The following is a 24,079-nucleotide window of genomic DNA, read 5'->3' on the forward strand; positions in this document are numbered from 1 at the left end:
AATGTAAGAATTGTTCAGTGCAAGTTCTCAATTCAAACTCTTATTTTTTCCGATCTTTCAACAGTCTTCCAATTTAGATTCCTAACGCTGACAGCTGAATCGGGAAACTATGAAAATGTCTCTGCTGAAGGATAAATCTTTTCAGGTTATAGGATCCATTGAGTGTCATCGAAACAACATGTGCCATGTTGTTTTGAATGTTTTTACATTTTTAGGCCTTTTTGCTCAGGATTCTATTTATAGATGCCCCTATATGACTGAGGTCTTTACTATGTGTGTAGCATTGTGGAAATACTAGCAATATGTGGTGATCATTATGTCTGATTTTGTATAGAACATTATACAACGGGTGGGTCTAATGCTGATTGGTTAAAACCACATTCCAGCCGGTGTCTATTCCACAAGTTACCACCGGCTAAATCTATGACGTTAAAATGCCTATTTAATCTGTTCCATCTGACTGGACAATCCACTGTCTCATCAGCCCAGCCAGGTAATGTATAAACCTGATCTCCACTATAAAAAGCATTTAGACATCATCTCACATTTCTTTTAGACTAACATTTCGTTTTCAACAGCAGAGATTTGTATAACCTTTGCTGTCTGTCGCTCCGACATTTGCAACATCTTTTAGACTAACATTTCGTTTTCAACAGCAGAGATTTGTATAAACCTTGCTGTCTGTCTCTCCGACATTTGCAACATTGTTTCAATATTCAAATTCAATCTCCTGCTGTCCCATAGTAATGAACGTGTCGGGAGTCGAGACGAGACAGACAGGCAGGCAGCGTTTATCAGCCAGTCGAAATCATGAATCAGCTGGAGTAATTTTATGGATACATACAAAGAAATGTAAATAGAAAAAAAGGTATAACTAAGTGAAGCTAGTTTGCAGTCTTTCCAGTTTTAAGTGATTGTGTTAGCTGTGTTGTTGGCTAACTCCTTTGAACAACAGTGTCCTGTCGAGTCAGCAAATGTTCTATGCCAGGTGAAATCGCGCCTCATTAGCTCATTGTTACGGATTTATCCAAATAAATGTCACTAGAAAACAACTTAAACAAATGCAAATGTGGCTACTTTCCTGTTATTCTGGCTGCATGTTTTGACATGACTGTAAGTTAGCAGTAGTTGGCTAGCTATCAAGCAAGGGATAATGACGTTGCCAGCCAGTATGGAACATTTAGAACGAACGACTGGGTCGAGTCTATAGATACAGAACAAAAAGACTGAACGACTGGGTCGCGTCTCTAGCAACTGAACCGATAGAACGAACGACCAAGCTTGGGTAGCAACCCTAGATTTGTGTCGGGACTATATCTTGTGGAAGGATGAAATAGTATGAATAAATTCATCAAAATTACTTCGTCTGGGGCCCAACAACACCCTTGCCAATTAGATGTCGACCGATTATGATTTTTTTAACGCCGATAACGATACCGATTATTGGAGGTCCAAAAAGCCGATACCGATTAATCGGACAATCCCCCCCCCATTTATTTATTTGTAATAATGTCAATTACAACAATACTGAATGAACACTTATTTTAACTTAATATAATACATCAATAAATCAATTTAGCCTCAAATAAATAATGAAACGTTCAATTTGGTTTAAATAATGCAAAAACAAAGTGTTGGAGAAGAAAGTAAAATTGCAATATGTGCCATGTAAAAAAGCTAACGTTTAAGTTCCTTGCTCAGAACATGAGAATGTATGAAAGCTGGTGGTTCCTTTGAACATGAGTCTTCAATATTCCCAGGTAAGAAGTTTTAGGTTGTAGTTATTATAGGAATTATAGGACTATTTCTCTCTATACCATTTGTATTTCATATACCTTTGACTATTGGATGTTCTTATAGGCACTTTAGTATTGCCAGTGTAACAGTATAGCTTCCGTCCCTCTCCTCGCTCCTACCTGGGCTCGAACCAGGAACATATCGACAACAGCCACCCTCGAAGCAGCGTTACCCAAGTAGAGCAAGGGGAACAACCACTCCCAAGTCTCAGAGCGAGTGACGTTTGAAACGTTATTAGCGCGCACCCGCTAACTAACTAGCCATTTCACATGGGTTACACAAGTCTAATCTCGGGGGTTGATAGGCTTGAAGTCATAAACAGCGCAATGCTTGAAGAATTGCGAAGAGCTGCTGGCAAAACGCACGAAGGTGCTGTTTGAATGAATGCTTACGAGCCTGCTGGTGCCTACCATCGCTCAGTCAGACTGCTTTATCAAATATCAAATCATAGACTTAATTATAACATAATAACACATAGAAATACGAGCCTTTGGTCATTAATATGGTCGAATCCAGACACTATCATTTCGAAAACGAAACGTTTATTATTTCAGTGAAATACGGAACCGTTCCGTATTTTATCTAACTGGTGGCAACCCTAAGTCTAAATATTCCTGTTACATTGCACAACCTTCAATGTATTGTCATAATTATGTACAATTCTGGCAAATTAATTACGGCCTTTGTTAGGAATAAATGGACTTCACACAGTTCGCAATGAGCCAGGCGGCCCAAACTGCTGTATATACCCTGACTGCTTGCACGGAACGCAAGAGAAGTGACACAAATTCATGTTAGCAGGCAATATTAACTAAATATGCAGGTTTATATGCTTGTTAAATCATAACCTGTTTGTCGAAGTAGGCTGTGATTCGATGAGAAATTAATAGGCACCACATCGATTAAATGCAATGCAGGACACGTTAGATAAACTAGTAATATCATCAACCATGTGTAGTTAACTAGTGATTATGTTAAGATTGATAGTTTTTTATAAGATAAGTTTAATGCTAGCTAGCAACTTACCTTGGTTTCTTGCTGCCCTCCCGTGTGGCTCAGTTGGTAGAGCATGGTGTTTGCAACGCCAGGGTTGTGGGTTCGATTCCCACGGGGGACCAGTACGGAGAAAAAATTTATGAAATGTATGCATTCACTACTGTAAGTCGCTCTGGATAAGAGCGTCTGCTAAATGACTAAAATGTAAATGTGTAACAGTTAGTCAGCCTCGTGGAGTGCAATGTAAGGCAGGTGGTTAGAGCGTTGGACTAGTAACCGGAAGGTTGCAAAAACGAATCCCCACATCCCCCCTGAACAAAGCAGTTAACCCCCGTTCCTAGGCCGTCATTGAAAATAAGAATGTGTTCTTAATTTGACTTGCCTAGTTAAATAAAGGTGTAACATTTAAAAAAAAATATATATATATATATATATATATAATTAAATCGGCAAATTGGTGGCCAAAAATACCGATTAGTATGAAAACTTGAAATCGGCCCTAATTAATCGGCCATTCCGATTAATCGGTCGACCTCTATTGCCAATATATCCTCCAAACTCCGGCTTCTCTGGCATTACCACTTAAATATTATACTTATAATGTGCCTTCAGAACAGTGTGGAGTCAGTGGTTTAATCTAATCTAATTGTTACATCACAGCTTTCGGGTAATATTGAATTTCTTTATAGGCCTACATTTCTAAGATGTTTCCTAGTTGTGTAATATGTTAATTTAACCGTTTTTTTATCATGTAAAGTGAATTCACGAAGTCACCAAGGGTACTGTACATATGTTTTTACATTTCAAATATGTTTTATTAAAGAGCATACAACAGTGTAAACAAGTCCCCAAAACAATTTGTGGGCTACCCCTTTTACACACAAGACAACCACAACAACACGCATCAAAACAAAATGGACAACAAAACAACACAAAAACCAAATGACAAGGGGAAAAAATAACGAAAAACCAGTACCCCCACTGACCACCAAGCCCCTGGCCTGGTTTCTCTGCCTTGTAGTAGCTAGAATAATGGAAGGCTGTCGTAAGAATTGTTCAGTCCAAGTTCTCTATTTAAAATAAAATAGGTTTACTCTTCTTTGGCCTGTAAGAGAAAGTAATAGATATTAATGAGTATATCCAGTTCTGGGCTCAAGCTCACCAATAACTAAAATTGTGGTTACATGAAAATTTACTTGGAATGAAATGCCTCTGATCTTTTAAAATTTAGATTAAAGGAACATTAACCTTAAATTCAATTTCTTCATGTTTTTTTAAGAACATTGCTTAGAAACGCCTAGAACGGCTTAGTACTTCTTCTCCATGGTCATAATCCAAAAAACCTCAGTTGCAGAGACGTTAAGAAGTTTGTACTGCTAATGTTTTTGCTGTTGTGGTGAACGTCTCAAACGATAACCAATCATAATTTGGGAAGTTGTACACAACAAAAGCCGGACCAGCTAGTCACAGTAAAATTGCTAATTAGCTGTAAAAGTGCTATGCGGCCTTCTAAAAGGTATGTTTTGCTCATGTGGATTTATATTGTAATTGACAGGTGGAATTGTTACTTATAGCTTCTTTAATTGCGTCCAATAATGATTTTGGCCATGTTATTGCAGCCAAACTATTATTTGTTTTGAATTAGAATTAGGTTTAATCTGAGTCTGTGACAGCCTTTATTGATGATGATGAAGTCTTACTTGAACATTATTCAGGTGTAGGTTTAAAAGGAGATCTTTACCTTTCCGGGGTCACGGCTCTTGACTCTGAGCTTGTTGACCTGGGACTCTGCAATGTCAGCGCGTTCCTCAGCCTCCTCCAGCTCATGCTGAACCTTACGGAACTTAGACATGTGCTGGTTGGCTTGTTCCTCCTGGGAGGAGGGACAAAGAACAACATCAGTGGTTTATTCAGGATGGCATATTTGTTTCATGCATTGCTTACTATGGCCAAGTTCGCTACACAACTTAATACAGGCTAAAACCGTTATACTTGCTATTCATTTTAGGCCTAACTCACCGCTTCCTCAGCCTGCCTCTTGTAGGCCTTCACTTTAAGCTGCAGCTTTTCTACCAGGTCCTGAAGTCTGATAACATTCTTATTGTCCTCCTCAGTCTGTGGGCGGAAGTAGATGTATCAGTGTCCATCCTTTCATACACATCTGTCTGTATTACTGTGTGTTAAGGTGCTTTTCTTACTTGGTATGTGAGCTCCTTGACTCTGCGCTCATACTTGCGGACTCCCTTAACTGCGTCTACACCTCTTCTCTGCTCGGACTCCACCTCAGCCTCCAGCTCACGTACCTTCACAGATGAAATGGTCATGTTTTTTACGAGGAGGAATCAGTTTCAAATCACTGCAAATAAATAGAGGTAGATTCCTCCAGGCTAACATAAAGAAAAGGTGTTGACGAAAGTTAATACAGACTTTGTTTAGATACTCAACTATCACATAGTTTTTGTGTCTTCCTAGGTCCTTTTTGCAAATTTAATGGGAGAGTTTCTAATGATAATGACAGTATCCTTATCAACATGGGTTATTGAAAGCAATTGTTTACCCCATCTTCTAAATGCCTGAATAACTCACCCTGGACTCCAGTTTCTGGAGCTGCTTCTTGCCACCCTTCATGGCCAGATGTTCTGCCTCATCCAGACGGTGTTGCAGGTCCTTGACTGTGACCTCCAGGTTCTTCTTCATCCTCTCCAGGTGAGCGCTGGTGTCCTGCTCCTTCTTCAGCTCCTCAGCCATCAAGGCCGCCTGAAATATTATTAAATAGGTTTAATGAAGGTGAGACCTTATGGCAACACAGACAGGTTTTCCTGTAATGATCTGAGAACCACATGTCTTGACTTTGTTATTCTGCTGTTATTAACTGTTGCACTCATAAAATCTTATGAAAAATCTGATTGCAAATTCTAACTAACACTTTCATGTAGTTAACCTGGAGACCTTGTACTGTGTTTTGGCCAAACATATAGACTCACATCAGTGATGGCCTTCTTGGCCTTCTCTTCTGCGTTCCTGGTCTCCTGGACAATGTCGTCCACCTCTCCCTGCACCTGCACCAGGTCAGCCTCCAGCTTCTTCTTAGTGTTCAGAAGGTTGGTGTTCTGGTGGAGAAAATGTAGAACAATCAATGACTGGCTGAACTGCCTTATTTCAACACAATATACCAGTCACACCATGGAAACCAATCTCCATAACCTTCAATGCTAATATTGTTGAAAGAAAAAAAATAAATAAATTGATTTTAATCAAGTATTTAGGTAATTCATTTCCTTTAATGTACTTTATAAAGTATGCTATAGTATTGGAGATGGCATGGATGTACAGTGCATTCGGAAAGTATTCAGACCCCTTGATGTTTTCCAGATTTTGCTACATTACAGCCATATTCTAGAATTGATTAAATTGTCCCACCCCTCATCAATCTACACACAATTCTCCATAATGACAAAGTAAAAACTGTTTTTTAGAATTTTTTACTAATTTATCTTTTTTTTTTTACTGAAATATCACATTTACATAAGTATTCAGACCCTTTACTAAGTACTTTGTTGAAGCACCTTTGGCAGCGATAGTCTCGACTCTTCTTGGGTATAACGCTACAAGCTTGGCACACGTATTTGGGGAGTTTCTCCGCTCAAGGACTTGTCCTGAAGCCACTCCTGCATTGTCTTGGCTGTGTGCTCAGGGTTGTTGTCCTGTTAGAAGGTGAATCTTCGACCCAGTCTGACGTCCTGAGCGCTCTGGAGCAGGTTTTTATCAAGGATCTCTCTGTACTTTGCTCCGTTCATCTTTCCCTCAATTCTGAGTAGTTTCCCAGTCCCTACCGCTGAAAAACATCACCACAGGGTGCAAGGTTTCCTCCAGGCGTGATGCTTGGCATTCAGGCCAAAGAGTTCAATCTTGGTTTCATCAGACCAGATAGACCATGAGAAACAAGATTGAGAGTCTTTAGGTTCCTTTTGGCAAACTCCAAGTGGGCTGTCATGTGCCTTTCACTGAGGAGAGGCTTCCGTCTGGCAACTCCACCACGAAGGCCTGATTGGTGGAGTGCTGCAGAGATGGTTGGCCCTCTGGAATGTTCTCCCATCTCCACAGAGGAACTCTAGAGCTCTGTCAGAGTGACCATCAGGTTCTTGGTCACTCCCTGACCTAGACCCTTCTTCCCCGATTGCTCAGTTTGGCCGGGCGGCCAGCTCTAGGAAGAGTCTTGGTGGTTTCAAACTTCTTCCATTTAAGAATGATGGAGGCCACTGTGTTCTTGGGGGTCTTCAATGCTGCAGACATGTTTTGGTACCCTTCCCTAGATCTGTGCCTCGACACAATCCTGTCTCGGAGCTCTACAGACAATTCCTTTGACCTCATGGCTTGTTTTTTTTCTCTGACATGCACTGTCAACTGTGGGGCCTTATATAGACAGGTGTGTGCCTTTTCAAATCATGCCCAATCAATTGAATTTACCACAATTGGACTCCAATCAAGTCATAAAAACATCTCAAGGATGATCAATGGAAACAGGATGTACCTGAGCTCAATTTCGAGTCTCATAGCAAAGGGTCTGAATACTTATGTAAATAAGGTATTTCTGTTTTTCTATTTTTTATACATTTGCAAACATTTCTAAAAACCTGTTTTCGCTTTGTCATTATGGGGTATTGTTTATAGATTGATGAGGGGAAAAAATTATTAAATCCATTTGAGAATAATGTAAGAAAATGTGGAAAAAGTCAAGGGGTCTGAATACTTTCCGAATGCACTGTATGTCTAGAATGAGCTAAAATAGGACATGACAAAGATTTTGTCATGAAAGGCACGTTGGAGACAACTGTTTCATTTGGTTCCATTAAGTGGAAATTCCATTTGCCTCCCCCAGTGAAGATATAATCCCTGAAAAATCTTTAGATTTATGAAATCACTGTCTAGTCCCTTTTTTACCTTATCCCCAAATAATGTTGTCACATACACTGGATAGGTGCTGTGAAATGTATTGTTTTACAGGGTCAGCCATAGTAGTACAGCTTTCTAGGCATTCTCCTCATATCATCTCACACTGCCAATGAGTGACCAGACCCGTACCTGAGAGTGGAGCAGTCCCACACGCTCACTGGCGTCCACCAGCTCTTGCTCAGCCACTTTGCGGCCTCTCTCAGTCTGCTCTAGAGCAGCCCTCAGCTCCTCAATCTCTGCCATCATCAGACCGTTCCTGCGTTCCACCATGGCGGCCTGCTCCTTCATGTCTTCTGACTCACGGACAGCGTCATCAAGGAGCAATTGGGCATCCTGGAATTCAAAACGACAGAATATTAGGACGTGTGAATGTTGTCTTTATGAAAAATGTGACTGCTGTTCTACTTTATTACATTGCTTGATTAATCTTTGACCAAAACAAATCAGTCACAAGTTTTGACATTCTTTACCTTAAGTTGTCCCTGGACATTCCTCAGCTGTTTCGTGGCCTCAGTGGCCTGTCTGTTGGCATGGCTCAGCTGCATCTCCATCTCATTCAGGTCTCCATCCATCTTCTTCTTCACCCTCAGGGCGTCGCTCCTGCTGCAGACCTCAGAGTCCAGTGTGTTCTGCATGGATTCTATAATCCGCTGGCTGTTCCTCTTGATCTGCTCCATCTCCTCGTCCTTCTCTGCCAGCTTCCTGTCCACCTCCCCCTTGACCTGGTTCAGCTCCAGCTGCACACGCAGAATCTTGGATTCCTCGTGCTCCAGTGTTCCCTGGACAAATAAAAGACATTTGTCACAGAATGCTTGACATGGGAGGTTATCCCAGCAATTAAAACATTATAAGACTTGGAGACAGCTAAAAGTAACAATTGTCTCTCCTACTTTTGTGTTTATAAGACCTAAAGCAGTTGCATAAATCAAAAAGTGCCCACTCTTCACAATGTGCATAAAGATGGCAGAACACAGATATGACGTCATTGTTTTAACACTGCAATCCGAGTTTTTAAACTATGGCGCACGACATGGTTCAATGTGCCAATAAATCAACACAATCTACTTTATTAAATTATATATATGCCGATGTCTGGGAGCTAGAAACAGGATCATGTATACTGTGCTAATGTTTCGAGTTTTAAAGTCATATGCACAAGTACAGTGAAATGCCTTTCTTGCAAACTCAAAACATAACAATGCAATAATCAATAACAATGTATTACTAGAAAAAAAACACATGAGAAATAAGAATAGGAAATATGAATACACAATAAAGTAAGTAAACATACTATATAAAAAAAAAAAATAATAATTCAATACCATATTTATATGTGCAGGGATACTGGAGTGATGGAAGTAGATATGTATAGGGGTAAGGTGATTAGACAACAGGATGTAAGATAAACAGAGTAGCAGCAGCTTGTATGCTCCCGAGTGGCGCAGCGGTCTAAGGCACTGCATCTCAGTGCTTGAGGCATCACTACAGACACCCTGGTTTGAATCCAGGCTGTATCCCAACCGGCCGTGATTGGTAGTCCCATAGGGGCGGCGCACAATTGGCCCAGTGTCGTCCGGGTTTGGTCGGGGTAGGACGTCACTGTAAATAAGAATTTGTTCTTAACTGACTTGCCTAGTTAAATAAAGGTTACATAAAAAATATATATAATAAAGTATGTGAGTGGGTGTGTAGAGTCAGTATAAATGTATGTGCATATTAGGTGTGAGTGAGCAGATGGAGTGAGTATGTGTGAGTGAGCAGATGATGGAGTGAGTGAGTGTGTGTGAGTGAGCAGATGAGTGAGTGTGTGTGAGTGAGCAGATGGAGTGAGTGTGTGTGAGAGTGGGTGGGCCCTGTGAGTGAGCAGAGGGAGTGAGTATGTGTGAGTGAGCAGATGAGTGAGTGTGTGTGAGCAGATGGGGTGAGTATGTGTGAGTGAGCAGATGATGGAGTGTGTGTGAGTGAGCAGATGGAGTGAGTGTGTGTGAGAGTGTGTAGGGCCCTGTGAGTGAGCAGATGATGGAGTGACTGTGTGTGAGAGTGGGTAGGGCCCTGTGAGTGAGCGGATGATGGAGTGAGTATGTGTGAGTGAGAAGATGATGGAGTGAGTATGTGTGAGAGTGGGTAGGGCCCTGTGAGTGAGCAGATGATGGAGTGAGTATGTGTGAGAGTGGGTAGGGCCCTGTGAGTGAGCGGATGATGGAGTGAGTATGTGTGAGTGAGCAGATGATGGAGTGAGTATGTGTGAGAGTGGGTAGGGCCCTGTGAGTGAGCGGATGATGGAGTGAGTATGTGTGAGTGAGCAGATGATGGAGTGAGTATGTGTGAGAGTGGGTAGGGCCCTGTGAGTGAGCAGATGATGGAGTGAGTATGTGTGAGAGTGGGTAGGGCCCTGTGAGTGTGCAAAGATTGAAATAAAAGGTCAATAAACTCAGATAGTCCGTGTAGCTATTTGTCAGTCATATTGCTTGGGGATAGAACCTGTTCAAGAGCCTGTTGGTGTCAGAATTGATGCACCGGTAATGCAGATACAAAAAATGAGTGACGGAGGGTAATTTGTGGTAACTACATGGAGACCGCCATCTTTATGCACGTCCGCTATTCCGAGCAGCGCACCACCTAGTGAAGAACTGTAAGCTATATTACCACAAGAAGTACCAATACAGGAGTACTGAACAGCACTGTAGCTTTCATTCTGTTTAATTATTTGACTACATAAGGATGTATACTATCTGCTCACTTCAGCCTCCTCCAGAGCGGTCTGGATCTCAGAATTCTCCATCTCTACAGTCTTCTTGGCCTTTTCCAGCTCATGGATGCTCTTGCTTGTCTCTCCGATCTGTTCAGTCAGGTCAGAGATCTCTTCTGCACAAACACCGAGAAATGGTTTAGAACAGGGAGATTTTTGGTGATTGTTGCCAAATATCATACAGCTTTGCATAAAAGCCTTTTGCTACCATAGATGTTTCAAAAGAATACAGCTATAACTGATAACAATAAAAAAGTGATTGTAAACTGTACACTCCAAATGGGCCAAATAAACAACTCCTGCTGTTTACTCACGTTGGAGGTTCTTGTTCTCTCTCTTCAGAGTCTCCAGCTGATCCAGAGCCTCCTCATAGGAGTTCTTCATCTTGAAGAGCTCTGTGCTCATAGAACGAGCCTCCTTCTGAGCTCCTTCCAGCTCAGCCTGGCCCTCCTCATACTTCTGCTTCCACTCAGCCAGAACCTATTGGATTTTATGGGATTTAACAGTTTATTCTTGATGCATCTTTTACCTCTAATCAGAAATAAGCCATGATACATTATGATTACTGGAGGCACATCAATCAATCAAATTTATTTATAAAACCCTTCTTACATCAGCTGATGTCACAAAGTGCTGTACAGAAACCCAGCCTAAAACCACAAACAGCAAGCAATGCAGGTGTAGAAGCACGGTGGCTAGGAAAAACTCCCTAGAAAGGCCAGAATCTAGGAAGAAACCTAGAAAGGAACCAGGCTATGAGGGGTGGCCAGTCCTCTTCTGGCTGTGCCGGGTGGAGATTATAACAGAACATGGCCAAGATGTTCATAGATGACCAGCAGGGTCATATTGATAATGCCTATCAGATCTTTTGTTGTTGTGTTGTTGCTATTTATTTTTCCAGTCCATTTAATAGCACATTTCAAAGTCAGTATAGTGTGTGAAGTGTTCTTTTTCACCTTGTCGAAGTTCCTCTGCTTCTTATCGAGGTTGCCAGCCATAGCGTTGGCCCTCTCTACATCAATCATGATGTCCTCCACCTCTCCCAGCAGCCTTTGCTTGGTCTTCTCCAGCGAAGCACACTTTGAGTTTGTTGCCTCAATCATTTCCTCAGCGTCCTGCAGACGCTGCGTCAGCTTTTTCCTGTTAGACAGGAAAGAGTCCATCTTCTAATGCTTCCACAGGTATTCAGACAAACGTATCATATAAACACGATGCCTCATAACTAAGTGAAATTAGGAAGGTGTGAAGATGCGCACATTTAGGATCATAGTTCTAATGAGAGGTTTCTTTTCAAGTGTAACTGCTTACTTGGCCTCCTCAAGCTCCTCTGTGCGCTGGATGGCATCCGTCTCATACTTGGTCCTCCACTGAGCCACCTCGCTGTTGGCCTTAGACATGCAGCGTTGCAGCTCTGCCTTGGCCTCTTGCTCCAACTCAAACTGCTCCCTCAGAAGGTCACAGTCATGGCGGGCAGACTGGACACCATGGGCCAGGGAATTCTTAGCCTGAGTGAGAGATAGCAAAACAGGTTACAGTAATACATTGCTGAGGATGGTTTAGTTATTATAAACATGACAAGAGGCATTTGACTCTATACTCTGTGCTTGGTAGAGCATTTTGCCTCCCTTACTTTGACCTCCTCCTCAATCTGCCTCTTTAGCTCCTCCACCTGCTGTGTGAAGGCCTGCTTGCCTCTGGTCAGCTGAAACACCAGAGCTCCCTTCTCTTCCAGCTGGCGTCCAAACTCACCTGCAAGGGATGAGAATACACATTGTAAATTCTTCTGTTCTTAAAAATACTGTATCCTTGTACAATAGCCCCTAACACATGTTGTTGGGTACTGATTTAGATTATGTATGGAAAATGTGTTGGTCATTGTTGTGGGTACCGTTCTCAGTCAGGAGTCTGGCCCTATGTCCACTGATGTCGTTGATCTGGCGAAGGTTCTCATCGTTCCCAGTCTTGAGCTCACTCAGCTGATCCTCAATAGTACGGCACATCTTCTCCAGATTGCCCTGTTAGTGAAATATAGATATGTCATTTTTATTTTACATTCTTATGGTGTACAGCTTGTATACATTTCTGTCTTTCAGTAGGGTTTTGTAGATAGTAATTTGGGAGCGATGCTACTCCAGCCCTGCACCTTCAAGGTCATTGCACTACCCTATATGCTTATAGGATTAACCCACTAGGAAGCTGTGGTGTGCTTACAAATGTGTCCAACTTTAGAGCTGGATGCCATTCTGCTGTCTGGCAGCATTCCATTCATCCATTCATGTTGAGTATTTGGGGTTTGATTCAAATACTCACCTTAGTCTTGGTGACAGCCTCCATGTTGCTGGAGAGGTCATCAATCTCCATCTTGTACTCGCTCTTCTCCTTCTCCAGCTTCTGCTTGACACGCTGCAGGTTGTCGATCTGCTCTCCGAGCTCCGCCACGCTGTCAGCCTGCTTCTTCCTCAGGACTGCGGCTGTGGCCTCGTGCTGCAGGGTCGACTCCTCGAGGTCGCGTCTCAGTTTCTGGAACTCAGCCTCGCGCTTCTTGTTCATCTCGATCTGAGCAGCAGTGGCTCCTCCAGCTTCCTCCAGCCTATCACTGATCTCCTCAAGTTCCCTGGAGAGATCGGCCCTCTGCTTCTCAACCTTTGCCCTGGCAGAATGCTCAGCCTCAATATCCTCCTCCAGTTCCTCAATACGAGCCTAAAACAAGGCAGGGGGTTTAGGATGGAGAAATTTAAACTGACCTTGCAAAAAAATAAAAAATAGGCTGGATAGTTGTGTATTTATACAAAGTTTTATTGTTGAAAGTTGCTAAATACGTAAGACTGACATCTAGTATCTAGAATATGTAGTCTCTAGAACATGTAGTATCTTGAACATCTAGTATCTAGAACATCTAGTATTATATGGAATACTATACTGAAGCCAGGTTTAGATACTCTACTGTACCTGGAGTTCCTTGATTTTCTTCTGCAGCTGACCACCCAGAGACTGCTCATCCTCAATCATGCTGAGGAGCTGGCTGGTCTCAAAGTCCTTCCTATGGTAAGATAAATGCATCACTACTCAGCAGTATTTTTTTCATTTAAAAGAGTCTTTCAAACTCCTAACTACAGAAAACTATTTTTTTAATGTACTTTTTGATCTTTTCTTCAGACTGCTGCTTGTCATTCTCCAGGTCCATTATGGATTCCTGGGCCAGTTTCAGGTCTCCCTCCAGCTTTCTCTTGGCTCTCTCAAAGTCCATACGGAGCCTCTTCTCTTGCTCCAGAGAAGCCTCAAGCTACATGTTAAGATACTTGTGTCAGTTAATTTTAAACAATCAATGATTATGCCGTGGCCTAGCTAAATGTATAATCTAACAATATAGAAATCCATGACTCGATAAAGTGTGACACCACTCACGTCATCAACTTGCTGTTCCAGCTTGGCCTTGGCCTTGGTCAGAGTGTTGACTTTGTCCTCCTCTGCCTGCAGGTCATCCAGTGTCTGCTGGTGGGCCTCTTGGAGGGCTTTCTTCTCCTTGGTCAGCTTGGCAACGCTCTCATCTTGAGAGGCCATCTCCTCAGTCAGATTTTTGACCTGGACACAGCAGCAAAAACATTTGTATGTAAGTTGTGTGGTTAGTTTCAATCATTGTTTAGCTTTGGTTTGATTTTACTATTGTTCAGCTATGTCAACATTTTAGACCTTGTTTTCAGTGGCGTGTTTCTCCTTCTCCACTTTGGCCAGGGTGAGCTCCAGGTCATCAATGTCCTTCTTCAACTCCGAACACTCATCCTCCAGCTTCCTCTTCTTGGAGGTCAGCTCAGCATTCATCTCCTCCTCATCCTCCAGCCTTTCGGTCGTCTCTTTGAGTTTGGCCTCCAGCTGGATCTTACTCTTGATCAGCCCCTCGCACCTCTCCTCAGCATCAGTCAGATTCTCTGATTCCTAGTTTCACAATGATAGAAAAATAGGCAGACATGAATTTAATCAGTGCACACCTCCTGTCCATCGTCTTCAATAAAATATGGGCAATCAAGCCAGGCAATTGACAGATGCTCACAGATGCAACTTGGAGCGTCAGGTCATTCCTCTCCTGCAGAACGGTCACCATCTTCTCCTCAAGCTCTGTCTTGCGGGCCTCAGCCTTGGTCAGGGCAATTTTGCACTTCTCAATGTCCTCCTTCATGTTGGCTAGCTCCTTCTCAGTCTCAGCACTCTTCAGCAGTGGCTTGATCTTGTAATACACCTTCATCCATGGCCAGTGTTTAACATTCATGAATGAGCGAATGTTGTATTTGATGGTGAAGACAGCCTCTCTGAACAACAGGAAACAGGGATCTTGGTGAGTGTTATGGCTAAATAATAGTAATATGTTATTTACAGGACAACGTTCCAGCTCCTCAGAGAAAATAAAGTGAAATTCAATTAATGAATCAAAAAAGTATAGGATTTGTAAATTTAAGGTGAATATAACATGTTCAATTTTATCCCTGGAATCGTTGGAGATTAAATGGAAACCGCTGCAACCCTGTTAGATGAATTTGGATGAGCCTTTATCTTGAGATATCTTCTATCCCTCACCTCCGCTCCATCATCTTCACAAACTCCTTCCTCATGACGAACCCACGACACAGAGACTGTATCATGCAGACCAGAGAGGCCAGTCTCTCGTCTCGCATCTCCTCCAGGACACCCAGCAGACCAGCTTTGAAGAACACCTGAGCGCATGTAACAGGAAGGTAACAGGAAGGTAAATGCCAGAGACACCGGTAAGAACTAAGAACACCTGAGAATAGGTCAACATTATCTATGGATGTCATCAGAAGTCAGAAAGCAGGGTTGAATTTAAATGAGGGATCAACACGGCAAGATTTATTGTAAAAAGGCGTTGAGTGGTTAGCATTTACATTGTTGTTTTACTTATGTTTTGTGTTTGCTTTCCTGAGTGTATTTGAACCCTGACCTTGGTGTGTCCAAACTTGTACTGCTCATGCGCCACATTGATTGACCCAAGCAGATTCTCAGAAGCCTTCTTGTTGTCCATAAATGTTCCGTCTGGGATAACACTGGGATTCAGTACTTTGTACCTGGATTAGGAGAGACTGGCAACTGTCAGTTTTTAAGTTGTGGGCAAACAAAGCTATTCTGTTGCTGTGTCACAGTTCTACCACTGTTTATGAAATCAGCTGAACATTCTAGCCATTCTTCTTTCACATTTTTTTATGAAATCTAGCATAGGCCAATTGATGCCAAACATTGTTTTGGTCTGTATTTATTAAATCTCAGAATGTAATCTTTTAAGATTTCAGAATATAATATTTTAAGATCTCAGAATGAAAGAGTTTCTGAGTTTCTTATTATTTTGTCAAATTCAGTTATATTCTAAAGTTAACATGGAGCCATGTTAGATAGATGACATTTCTAAAGGGTACCTCTGCTTGAAGTCACCGTAGGGAATTCTGCTGGGGAACCCCTTTCTACAAATCCTGATACCCTCCAGTACACCGTTACACCTTAGCTGGTGGATAACCAGGAAGTTCTCCATCAGACCTGGAAAAACACAAAATATCATTAAAGCTAAGAAACACTGAAACATTGTAAGGGCTACAATTACATTGTGGTGATGTAAGTGCTATTATTTCTGGGTAAATATATGGGAATAACTTATAATCAGCTATCTTGTACCACATGTAAGTACAGGTAGTTACTTAGTACTTATTTTGTTTTAAGGTACTGAATCTCACTAGCTGCTAAACCATTGGGTTACAATTTTGTATTTCACTCGATGTTTCTTGTACCTGGAGTCTTTGACTCATTGGGGATCAGACAGCGCACAAAGTGAGGGTGAGTGCTCCTCAAGTTGGTCATCAGCTTGCCCAAGTTCTCCTGCAGGGCGGGGACATGCCAAACAGCCGCCTCAGAAATCGTTCATACAAATGAACTTATCTGGTCAATAAGGTGCGTTAAAAATGTTGACCAGACAAGTTAACCAGATAACTTTGAATACAAGTTTGAAAAGCTCACCCTGAACTGGGAAGACACTGTCTGCATGGAGCCTCCCTTTTTCTTGCCTCCCTTCTTGGATGCTCTGTCTGTAAAAATAGTTCAAATCATGAGTGATTTGGTGAACACCATATTTTATTTAGGAGATAATCTATTTGCAACTGCTACCAAATAGTTTGTGTAATGTAATGTTGATATCGGGAATATTGGCAAAAACTATTATTTAACGATGTTAAATGACCTTCAGCTGGAGAATCAACATAGATCAGAACCAGCAGTTTGACTGAAGACTTCTGGTAGAGCTGCACCACTGAGTCGTTCAGGGGGTCCTTATTCTTGTCCAGCCAGCCACAGATGTTGTAGTCCACAATACCAGCGTAGTGCACCAAGGAGAAGTGGGCCTCGGCCTTTCCCTTGGCAGGCTTTGGCTTCTGGAAAGTGTTTTTCTTGCCCATATGCTGGTCATACAGCTTGTTCTTGAAGGAAGTGTCTGAAGCCTTGGGGAACATGCACTCCTCTTCAAGGATGGAGAAGATGCCCATTGGCTGATGAAAAATGTAACAGCAGGATTAATTGCAGCCATCTTGTATCAAAGGGATAATAATTCACTCTCAACTCCAACATCCGTCCCTGTCAACTCTGTTGTAGGCCATTCTACAGTACATTATTTTTTAAGTAGAATTCTCAGTCTGCGTACCTTCTCAATAAGCTCAATGCAGGCAGCCAAGTCCATGCCGAAATCAATGAACTCCCAGATGATTCCCTCCTTCTTGTACTCCTCTTGCTCCAGGACAAACATGTGATGGTTGAAGAACTGTTGCAGTTTCTCGTTGGTGAAGTTGATACACAGCTGCTCCATGCTGTTGTACTGTTAGTGAAGTTCAAAGAAGATTAGTTCAATCACCTTCTGTCATAAGACCTTAAAGCCATAAACTCTTTATTCTGTAATAATCACATACTTACGTCAAAGATCTCAAACCCAGCAATGTCGAGCACACCGATGTAGAAGTTCCTTTGTTGCTTGGTGTCCAACATCTGGTTGATACGGATGACCATCCACAAGAACATCCTCTCATAGATGGACTTGGCCAGAGCGCTCACAGAGTTATACACCTGTGCAAAAACAATACCTTCAGTTAATATGTGAGACATTGATCATGTCTTGCTGGTATAGAGCTTGATTTAAAAAAAAAAATCGAACATAAAATGAATCGTGGTGTTGTAGCAATTATGTAATCTTGGATGTAAAGACCTCACCTGAGGCACGGTCTGTCCCTTGGTCACAAACTCATTGCCAACTTTCACTCTGGGGTAGCACAGGAGTTTCAGCATGTCAGCTGAGTTCAGACCCAGGAGGTAACCGATTTTATCAGCTACTGTAGAGAGAAAGAGCATCAGGGACAAATGTACAGGCACAAATGTAGTGTTACTCTGACAGAGAAACCAGTTTCATTCTGTCTATTCCGGTGTTTGGAGAAATGACTCACCCTCTGTGCCGTCTGGCTCGGCCTGCTCCTCACGCTGCTTCTGCTTGAAACGTAAGTTGCCGTGGTGCATGACAGCGCCGGTCAGCTTGTAGATGCCCATCTTCTCATCATTGGTGAAGCCCAGGATGTCAATGGCGGCCTGAGTGACAGGAATTTCATAGTTAAAGTTAGTGTACGCACATACAGGAGATATCACAAGTGCAGGGAGTTTCAAACTGGACAAAACTGTCATGGGGCTGCACTGCTTGGAGTTAAGTTACAACATATAATTGTGCATTGCATTCAGTGGAGATAGAGGCGTTATTCATTCTTGTATATAGTTTGAGACTCACATCTGTGGCATCCAGCTCCTCTTTGTCATCGATAGAGGCCACTTTGATCTGCCCTTGGCTGATCATGGGGAAGTCGTAGGGGTTGGTGGTGATGAGCGTCATTTCTGTGGGGACGGAGAACCGGACAGAGAGTTAGTTAAACCAGATGGAATTTGCTTTCCCCTCCCTTTTCCTCTCTTGCAAGAGATGAAGATTAAGGTTAGAAAGTACGGACATAAAGGACGTACTGTGTCTGCATTAGGAGCCAAATGCAACTCAAAATACAAATGTAATGCAGTGAAAAATAGAGCGGTCAAATGAAACCGTATGGATTTGATCATTTCTCCTCCCTATTCCTCCTAGGAGTCTATACCACAGGAGTACGAAGCTGACTTTATGACTCTCAGGCACATTAAACTACAGGAAGAACCTTTATTGGTTTGCGCGACTCCAACTCTCTGAGGCTGGAAATGTCATCTTTCACAACACCATTTAACTTGTCATCAAATAAGGGCAACATTTGAGTGGTGAATTGTCACTTTGTCTTGGATTGTTTGATTGATTTTACCCCATCATTTCCACTGGAGTGCAGTAGTTCTCCATGCAAGTAGCCTAGTGGTTAAGAGCATTGGGCCAGTAACCGAAAGGTCGCTGGTACGAATCCCCGAGCCAGCAAGGTGGATAAATCTGCCGTTCTGTCCTTGAGCAAAGCAGTTAACCTCCCAATAACAACTGCTCCCCGGGCGCTGATGACGAGGATGTCGATTAAGGCATCCCCCCACACACCTCTCTGATTCAGAGGGGTTGGGTTAAATTCGGAAGACACATTTCACATTTCAGGTGCAATTTCCCTGTCAACTAAATGAGAAAAATAGTCAAACAGCTTTCTACTTTGTCGTACCAATCAGCTCAGGCTTGTGGTTGGTCATCATCTGGTAGAATATGTGGTAGCTTCTCTCATCGGGCAGCTGGAAGGTCACTCTGGACTTCTCCAGCAGGTCTGAAAGAGAACAGGTGATAACATTCAGTGCTTGGTCTCCTTAAAACATAATCTCTGTGAATTTAGGACATTGTGCATTCATGACAAACAATCCACCCAACTTACAGGTCTCAATGTCAGCACTAGACAGTTTGCCATTACTGTGGAAGTGAATCCTGATGAATTTACCCTAAAGTAGAGCATGGGGGTTAGAAATGAGGGAATGAGTCAACAAAAGGAAACTGTCATGGTGTCCATCTCAGTACTCTGAAAATAGTGCTTTCCTTTATTTCTAAACCGTCGTTTAACACTGACATTTGGAAATACTGAGTAGGTCTCAATCGTACAGCCTTTCATTGTCATGTCATTCTAGATCAATAAGGAATATTTAAGTATGGCAAGTGTGTCCCTCATACTTACAAAACGAGAAGAGTTGTCGTTCCGAACTGTCTTGGCATTACCGTAAGCCTCCAGCAGAGGGTTGGCAGCAATAATCTGATCTTCAAGAGACCCCTGAGGGAGACGAACACAAGTTGGTCAGAAACAGCATGACATACAGTACTGTAGAACACCCTTCTTCAACAGTGGTGGAACTGTCTTAAAATAAGCTATATATATATATATATATATATATATTTAAATATATATATAGCTGCGGTGTCAAACTGGCTCAAATTAAGATCTATATATAGCTGCGGTGACAAACTGGCTATATATGGCTGGCCTACAGATGTAGGATCTTAATTTGAGCCAGACACCGCAGCTAAATAATGCTGTAGCAACAGGAAATGTGAATAATTATGTGGATTATACACTGAACAAAAATATAAATGCAACATGTAAAGTGTTGGTCCCATGTTTCATGAGCTGAAATAAAAAAAATCGCAGAAATGTTCCATATACACAAAAACATATTCCTCTCAAATGTTGTGCACAAATTTGTTTACATCTCTGTTCGTTTTTCTCCTTTGCAAAGATAATCCATCCACCTGACAGGTTTGGCATATCAAAAAGATAATTAAACAGCTTGATCATTACTCAAGTGCACCTTGTGCTGGGGACAATAAAAGGCCACTCGAAAATGTGCAGTCTTGTCACACAACACAATGCTACAGGTGTCTCATGTTTAAATAGAATATAATTTTATAGATCGAAATTTGAATGCACAGAGATTCCGTGACGAGATCCTGAGGCCCATTGTCATGCCATGTTTGGGATGCTCTGGATCGACATGTACGACAGCTTGTTCCAGTTCACACCAATATCCAGCAACTTCGCACAACCATTGAAGAGGAGTGGGACAACATTCCACAATAAACAGCCTGATCAGCTCTATGCAAAGGAGATGTGTTGCGCTGCATGGTCACACAAGATACTGACTGATTTTCTGATCCATGCCCTTACTTTTTTTTAAAGGTACAGTATCTGTAACCAACAGATGCATATCTGTATTCCCAGTAATGTGAAATAGATTAGGGACTAATGAATTTATTTCAATTGACTGATTTCCTTATATGAAATGTAACTCAGTAAAATCTTTGAAATTGTTTCATATTGCGTTTATATTTTTGTTCAGTATAATTAATGGAAATATTTGTAGGGGATGATACATTTTTCTTAAGGCGAAATCAAGTCTTAAAGGTCAAAGTGAAAACTTCAAAAGGATTTTTAAACCTAAAACACACTACAAGTTTTACATTTCCTGCATTGCATTGAAAGTTGTCCTGCAACAGGGTCATCAAATTAAGATCGTACACCTGTACCTGCATTTTGCCGGGTTCTGCCGCCCTCTTCCTTTCTCCTCCAGACACAGCAATGGTGGCAAAGTATTGGATGACACGCTTGGTGTTGACAGTCTTTCCTGCACCAGATTCTCCGCTGGTTTATATGACAGAGAATAAGAGGTTCATGTTTCAGTGTCAGACATTCAAAACATAATCACTAAAAAGTACACTTTGAGTTGTTTACTCATTTACTATAGTTCATGTATACGCTTAATAATTGTTATGATATCCAACTAACTATAATGTTAGATGTTAGTTGAGAACTTACGTAATCAGGATAGACTGGTTCTCCCTATCTGCAGGCAAAAAAACAACAAAGAATATGATTATAAACAGTTTTGATACATTATGGCATTTGCCAATTATCTTAAAGTAGTGGATAGTGTTGCACACGCTTTTCACTAGATGTAAATTTAAAAAATACTATTGCATTGATGTTTCCAGCTAGTACCTTGGCTGCCCATATCTGTTTGTATGAGCTTCTATCTATTTATCCATCAATCTATCCGTTCATCCACATGTATAAAATCATACCCGTCAACATGAACTGATAGGCCCTGTCAGAGACAGAGAAGATATGGGGTGGAGCCTCCATGCGCTTCTTTCCTCTGTAAGCGTTAACAACCTCTTCGTCGTACACAGGGAGGGACTTGTAGGGGTTCACCGTGGCACAGAACAGACCGGAGTAGGTCTGGATGAAGGGAAGGAAGTTAGGGGATTAGCAAAATCAGCCTTTCTGTTAAACTGTATAGAGCTTCTATGGAACACTAACAAGTGTTTCTTGTATTCAGTTACATCATTTTTGCAAAGGTGTTTTTAAAAGCATGTGCATTTTGGAGTTTTGGCATTTTAGATTTCCCTTATATGGTGGTGTCCTATGTTCACTTATGAGTGTGTATATATACCTATATACAGTAATTTATATGTACAATAAGTTTCTTACGTAGATCATCCATGCTGCATAACGCTCTTTGAGGTTATACAGGACAGTGGCTTCATTGAGGTAGGTCATCATGGCCATGTCCTCAATCATGTCAAACTTTGGAGGGTTCATTTCGAAGACATCAGCTTCTTTGAAGTCATTAGTCTGAAAATCAGTCGGTAATCTACATTACACTTGGATCAATTGGAAGAACTGTTACTGAATCTGTGTCGACACTGCTTTGATTTCGTAATCATCAAGTCAGTCATACATTTTACTGTACAGATGTAGGATCTTAATTGGAGCCAGTTTACTACACCAGTAAAATAATCGTGCAGCAACAGGAAATGTTCATTATTATGTCTGAAATTACAAAATTCAGAAGCCTTTTTAAACCTCAAATACACTACAAGTTTTAAGTTCTCCTGCAACATCTGAAGTTATTTTTCTTTGAAATATAATTGTGAATAAACAAACTTCAACTTGAAACTGAATTCTGTCCTATGTTGTAGGCTTACCTCCCCAGTGTCAAGGACATTCACTTGGACCTTTCCCCCTTCTCTGCCAACAATGGTACCCTTGAGGTACAGCTCCTTAACATCGGTCACATAGCAGGCATTCTTTGCATCGAAGGGCTTGCTTTGGGCCTCAATCCTCTCCTTCTCAGGCTTACGGAGGTATACACCAGCTTTGCCATAAGAGGCCATCTCTGCGTCGGTACTCATGGTGGCAACTCACTGAGAAACATAAACAAATGATTGAGTTTATTTTGAATTAAACATTTTTTTTTTTATTCACTGTAATTTATTCAGGATAGCCCAATTGATACCAAGGTCTCATTCCCAATGTTGCCCTGAGTATAAAAATTCTCACAACAGGAAGAACAATTTACATTACAATTCAAATAATAAGAATAACTATAACCACAAGGCACAACCTCAGCACCACAATTTCAACAAATAAATACTACAATCAGTTGAAACAACTGCAATCCTCAATGAATTCATTCAACACCACAGTCCTAAACTGCCGTGGCGGCACCAGGGAATTCATGTTTTTATATTATTCCAATAAAAGGATTAGAGGATTTACCTAAATTGGTCGAGACCAGACGGACCTCAAGAGTTAACCAATCCTGTGAGCGGGTTTGGTAGCTCATTCTTTTATACATTAGCAACAAAGTTAGGTAAGTAGTAAGCTTGTGTAATTAATAAAACAGTGTCTCTCATAGAATACTCTCCAATAGAAAAAATGTGAGTGAAAAACTAACAATGTCTCACCTTGTCTTCCTCTCCCAGATTAAATTGTGTGTTAGAGGGTTCTGTAAGACATTGAGGTGTCATGATTAAACACACATTACCGGTACTTAGTCTCATCCCACCTGAAGAGTTGCAAAAAAAGTTGAATGGCATCCCAGATTAATCCACTTAAAAACACATTCCATGCACAAAACACATTTCATACCCTGTCACAACAGACAAATGGCATTTAGAACAGATTTCAACTTTACAATTCAACTACATTATCAGGTGCCGAGACATTAGAATAAACAGTAGTTTAAGTAAAAGGAGTTAGTAAAAGAAGTAAAAGGAGTTAGTAAAAGGAGTAAAAGGAGTTAGTCTTACCACAGAGGTAGAAGCTGTCTGTCATTGATACTGCTCTGAGGCTCTATTTATCTGGTTGAGAGTTTCGAGTGCTAACCAAGCAGAAGTTAATTATGGCTCCCCTAATCAAGGATGTGGATTGGATGAGAGAATTAGGGGCTGACTCCTATTGCCACTATGTATTTCTGTGATATTTGTCTTTGAATTGGATTTTGCTAACTTCATATAAAGGCAATGTGTTATAATAAGGTATCATATTAAATCACTGCTAATAGTTGTTTGTCATTTACAAATCACTATCCATACATGTGTAGATGTTACTGTAGTAAGCTAATTACTACCAAACACAACCACAAACAGACAAATATAAGAATGAGTTAAATATACGTATATTTGTTTATCTATCAACATTATGCCAATGCCTTACTAACAACTGTTTGCTGTCATTGAGTAAGAAGGTAAACCATCCCTTGCAGTAAGGATTATTGAAATTATATTGGGGTAGA

At 41.3% G+C, this 24,079-nt stretch overlaps 1 protein-coding gene across 3 annotated transcripts; it reads right to left on the bottom strand.

Moving 5' to 3' along the window:
* Positions 1-3,584: 3,584 nt before the first annotated feature.
* Positions 3,585-23,323, bottom strand: LOC115159880 (myosin heavy chain, fast skeletal muscle-like). Of its 3 annotated transcripts, none has more exons than XM_029709966.1 (40): positions 23,250-23,323; positions 22,488-22,706; positions 21,991-22,134; positions 21,582-21,738; positions 21,316-21,343; positions 21,027-21,141; positions 19,684-19,776; positions 19,390-19,453; positions 19,186-19,284; positions 18,306-18,409; positions 17,974-18,112; positions 17,744-17,859; positions 17,450-17,599; positions 17,184-17,354; positions 16,728-17,031; positions 16,508-16,575; positions 16,282-16,369; positions 15,916-16,033; positions 15,447-15,570; positions 15,065-15,201; positions 14,544-14,799; positions 14,186-14,428; positions 13,901-14,077; positions 13,633-13,778; positions 13,445-13,535; positions 12,806-13,195; positions 12,384-12,510; positions 12,126-12,244; positions 11,804-12,000; positions 11,452-11,635; positions 10,810-10,975; positions 10,487-10,611; positions 8,217-8,525; positions 7,876-8,079; positions 5,778-5,903; positions 5,380-5,550; positions 4,992-5,096; positions 4,813-4,908; positions 4,535-4,666; positions 3,585-3,898 (listed from the first exon to the last, which is right to left on the bottom strand). In XM_029709966.1, exons 2-40 carry the CDS (start codon positions 22,692-22,694, stop codon positions 3,884-3,886), a joined length of 5,805 nt encoding a protein of 1,934 aa, XP_029565826.1. In that variant the 5' UTR covers positions 22,695-22,706; positions 23,250-23,323; the 3' UTR covers positions 3,585-3,883. The 3 variants fall into 3 exon arrangements, with proteins under 3 accessions (XP_029565826.1, XP_029565824.1, XP_029565825.1); XM_029709964.1 differs by having other exon boundaries at positions 17,744-17,862; XM_029709965.1 differs by lacking the exon at positions 23,250-23,323 and having other exon boundaries at positions 17,744-17,862; positions 22,488-22,719.
* Between the last annotated feature and the right edge of the window lie 756 nt (positions 23,324-24,079).

The sequence above is a fragment of the Salmo trutta genome, chromosome 23 (assembly GCF_901001165.1).
Source record: "Salmo trutta chromosome 23, fSalTru1.1, whole genome shotgun sequence".
In the NCBI taxonomy this organism is placed as follows: domain Eukaryota; kingdom Metazoa; phylum Chordata; class Actinopteri; order Salmoniformes; family Salmonidae; genus Salmo; species Salmo trutta.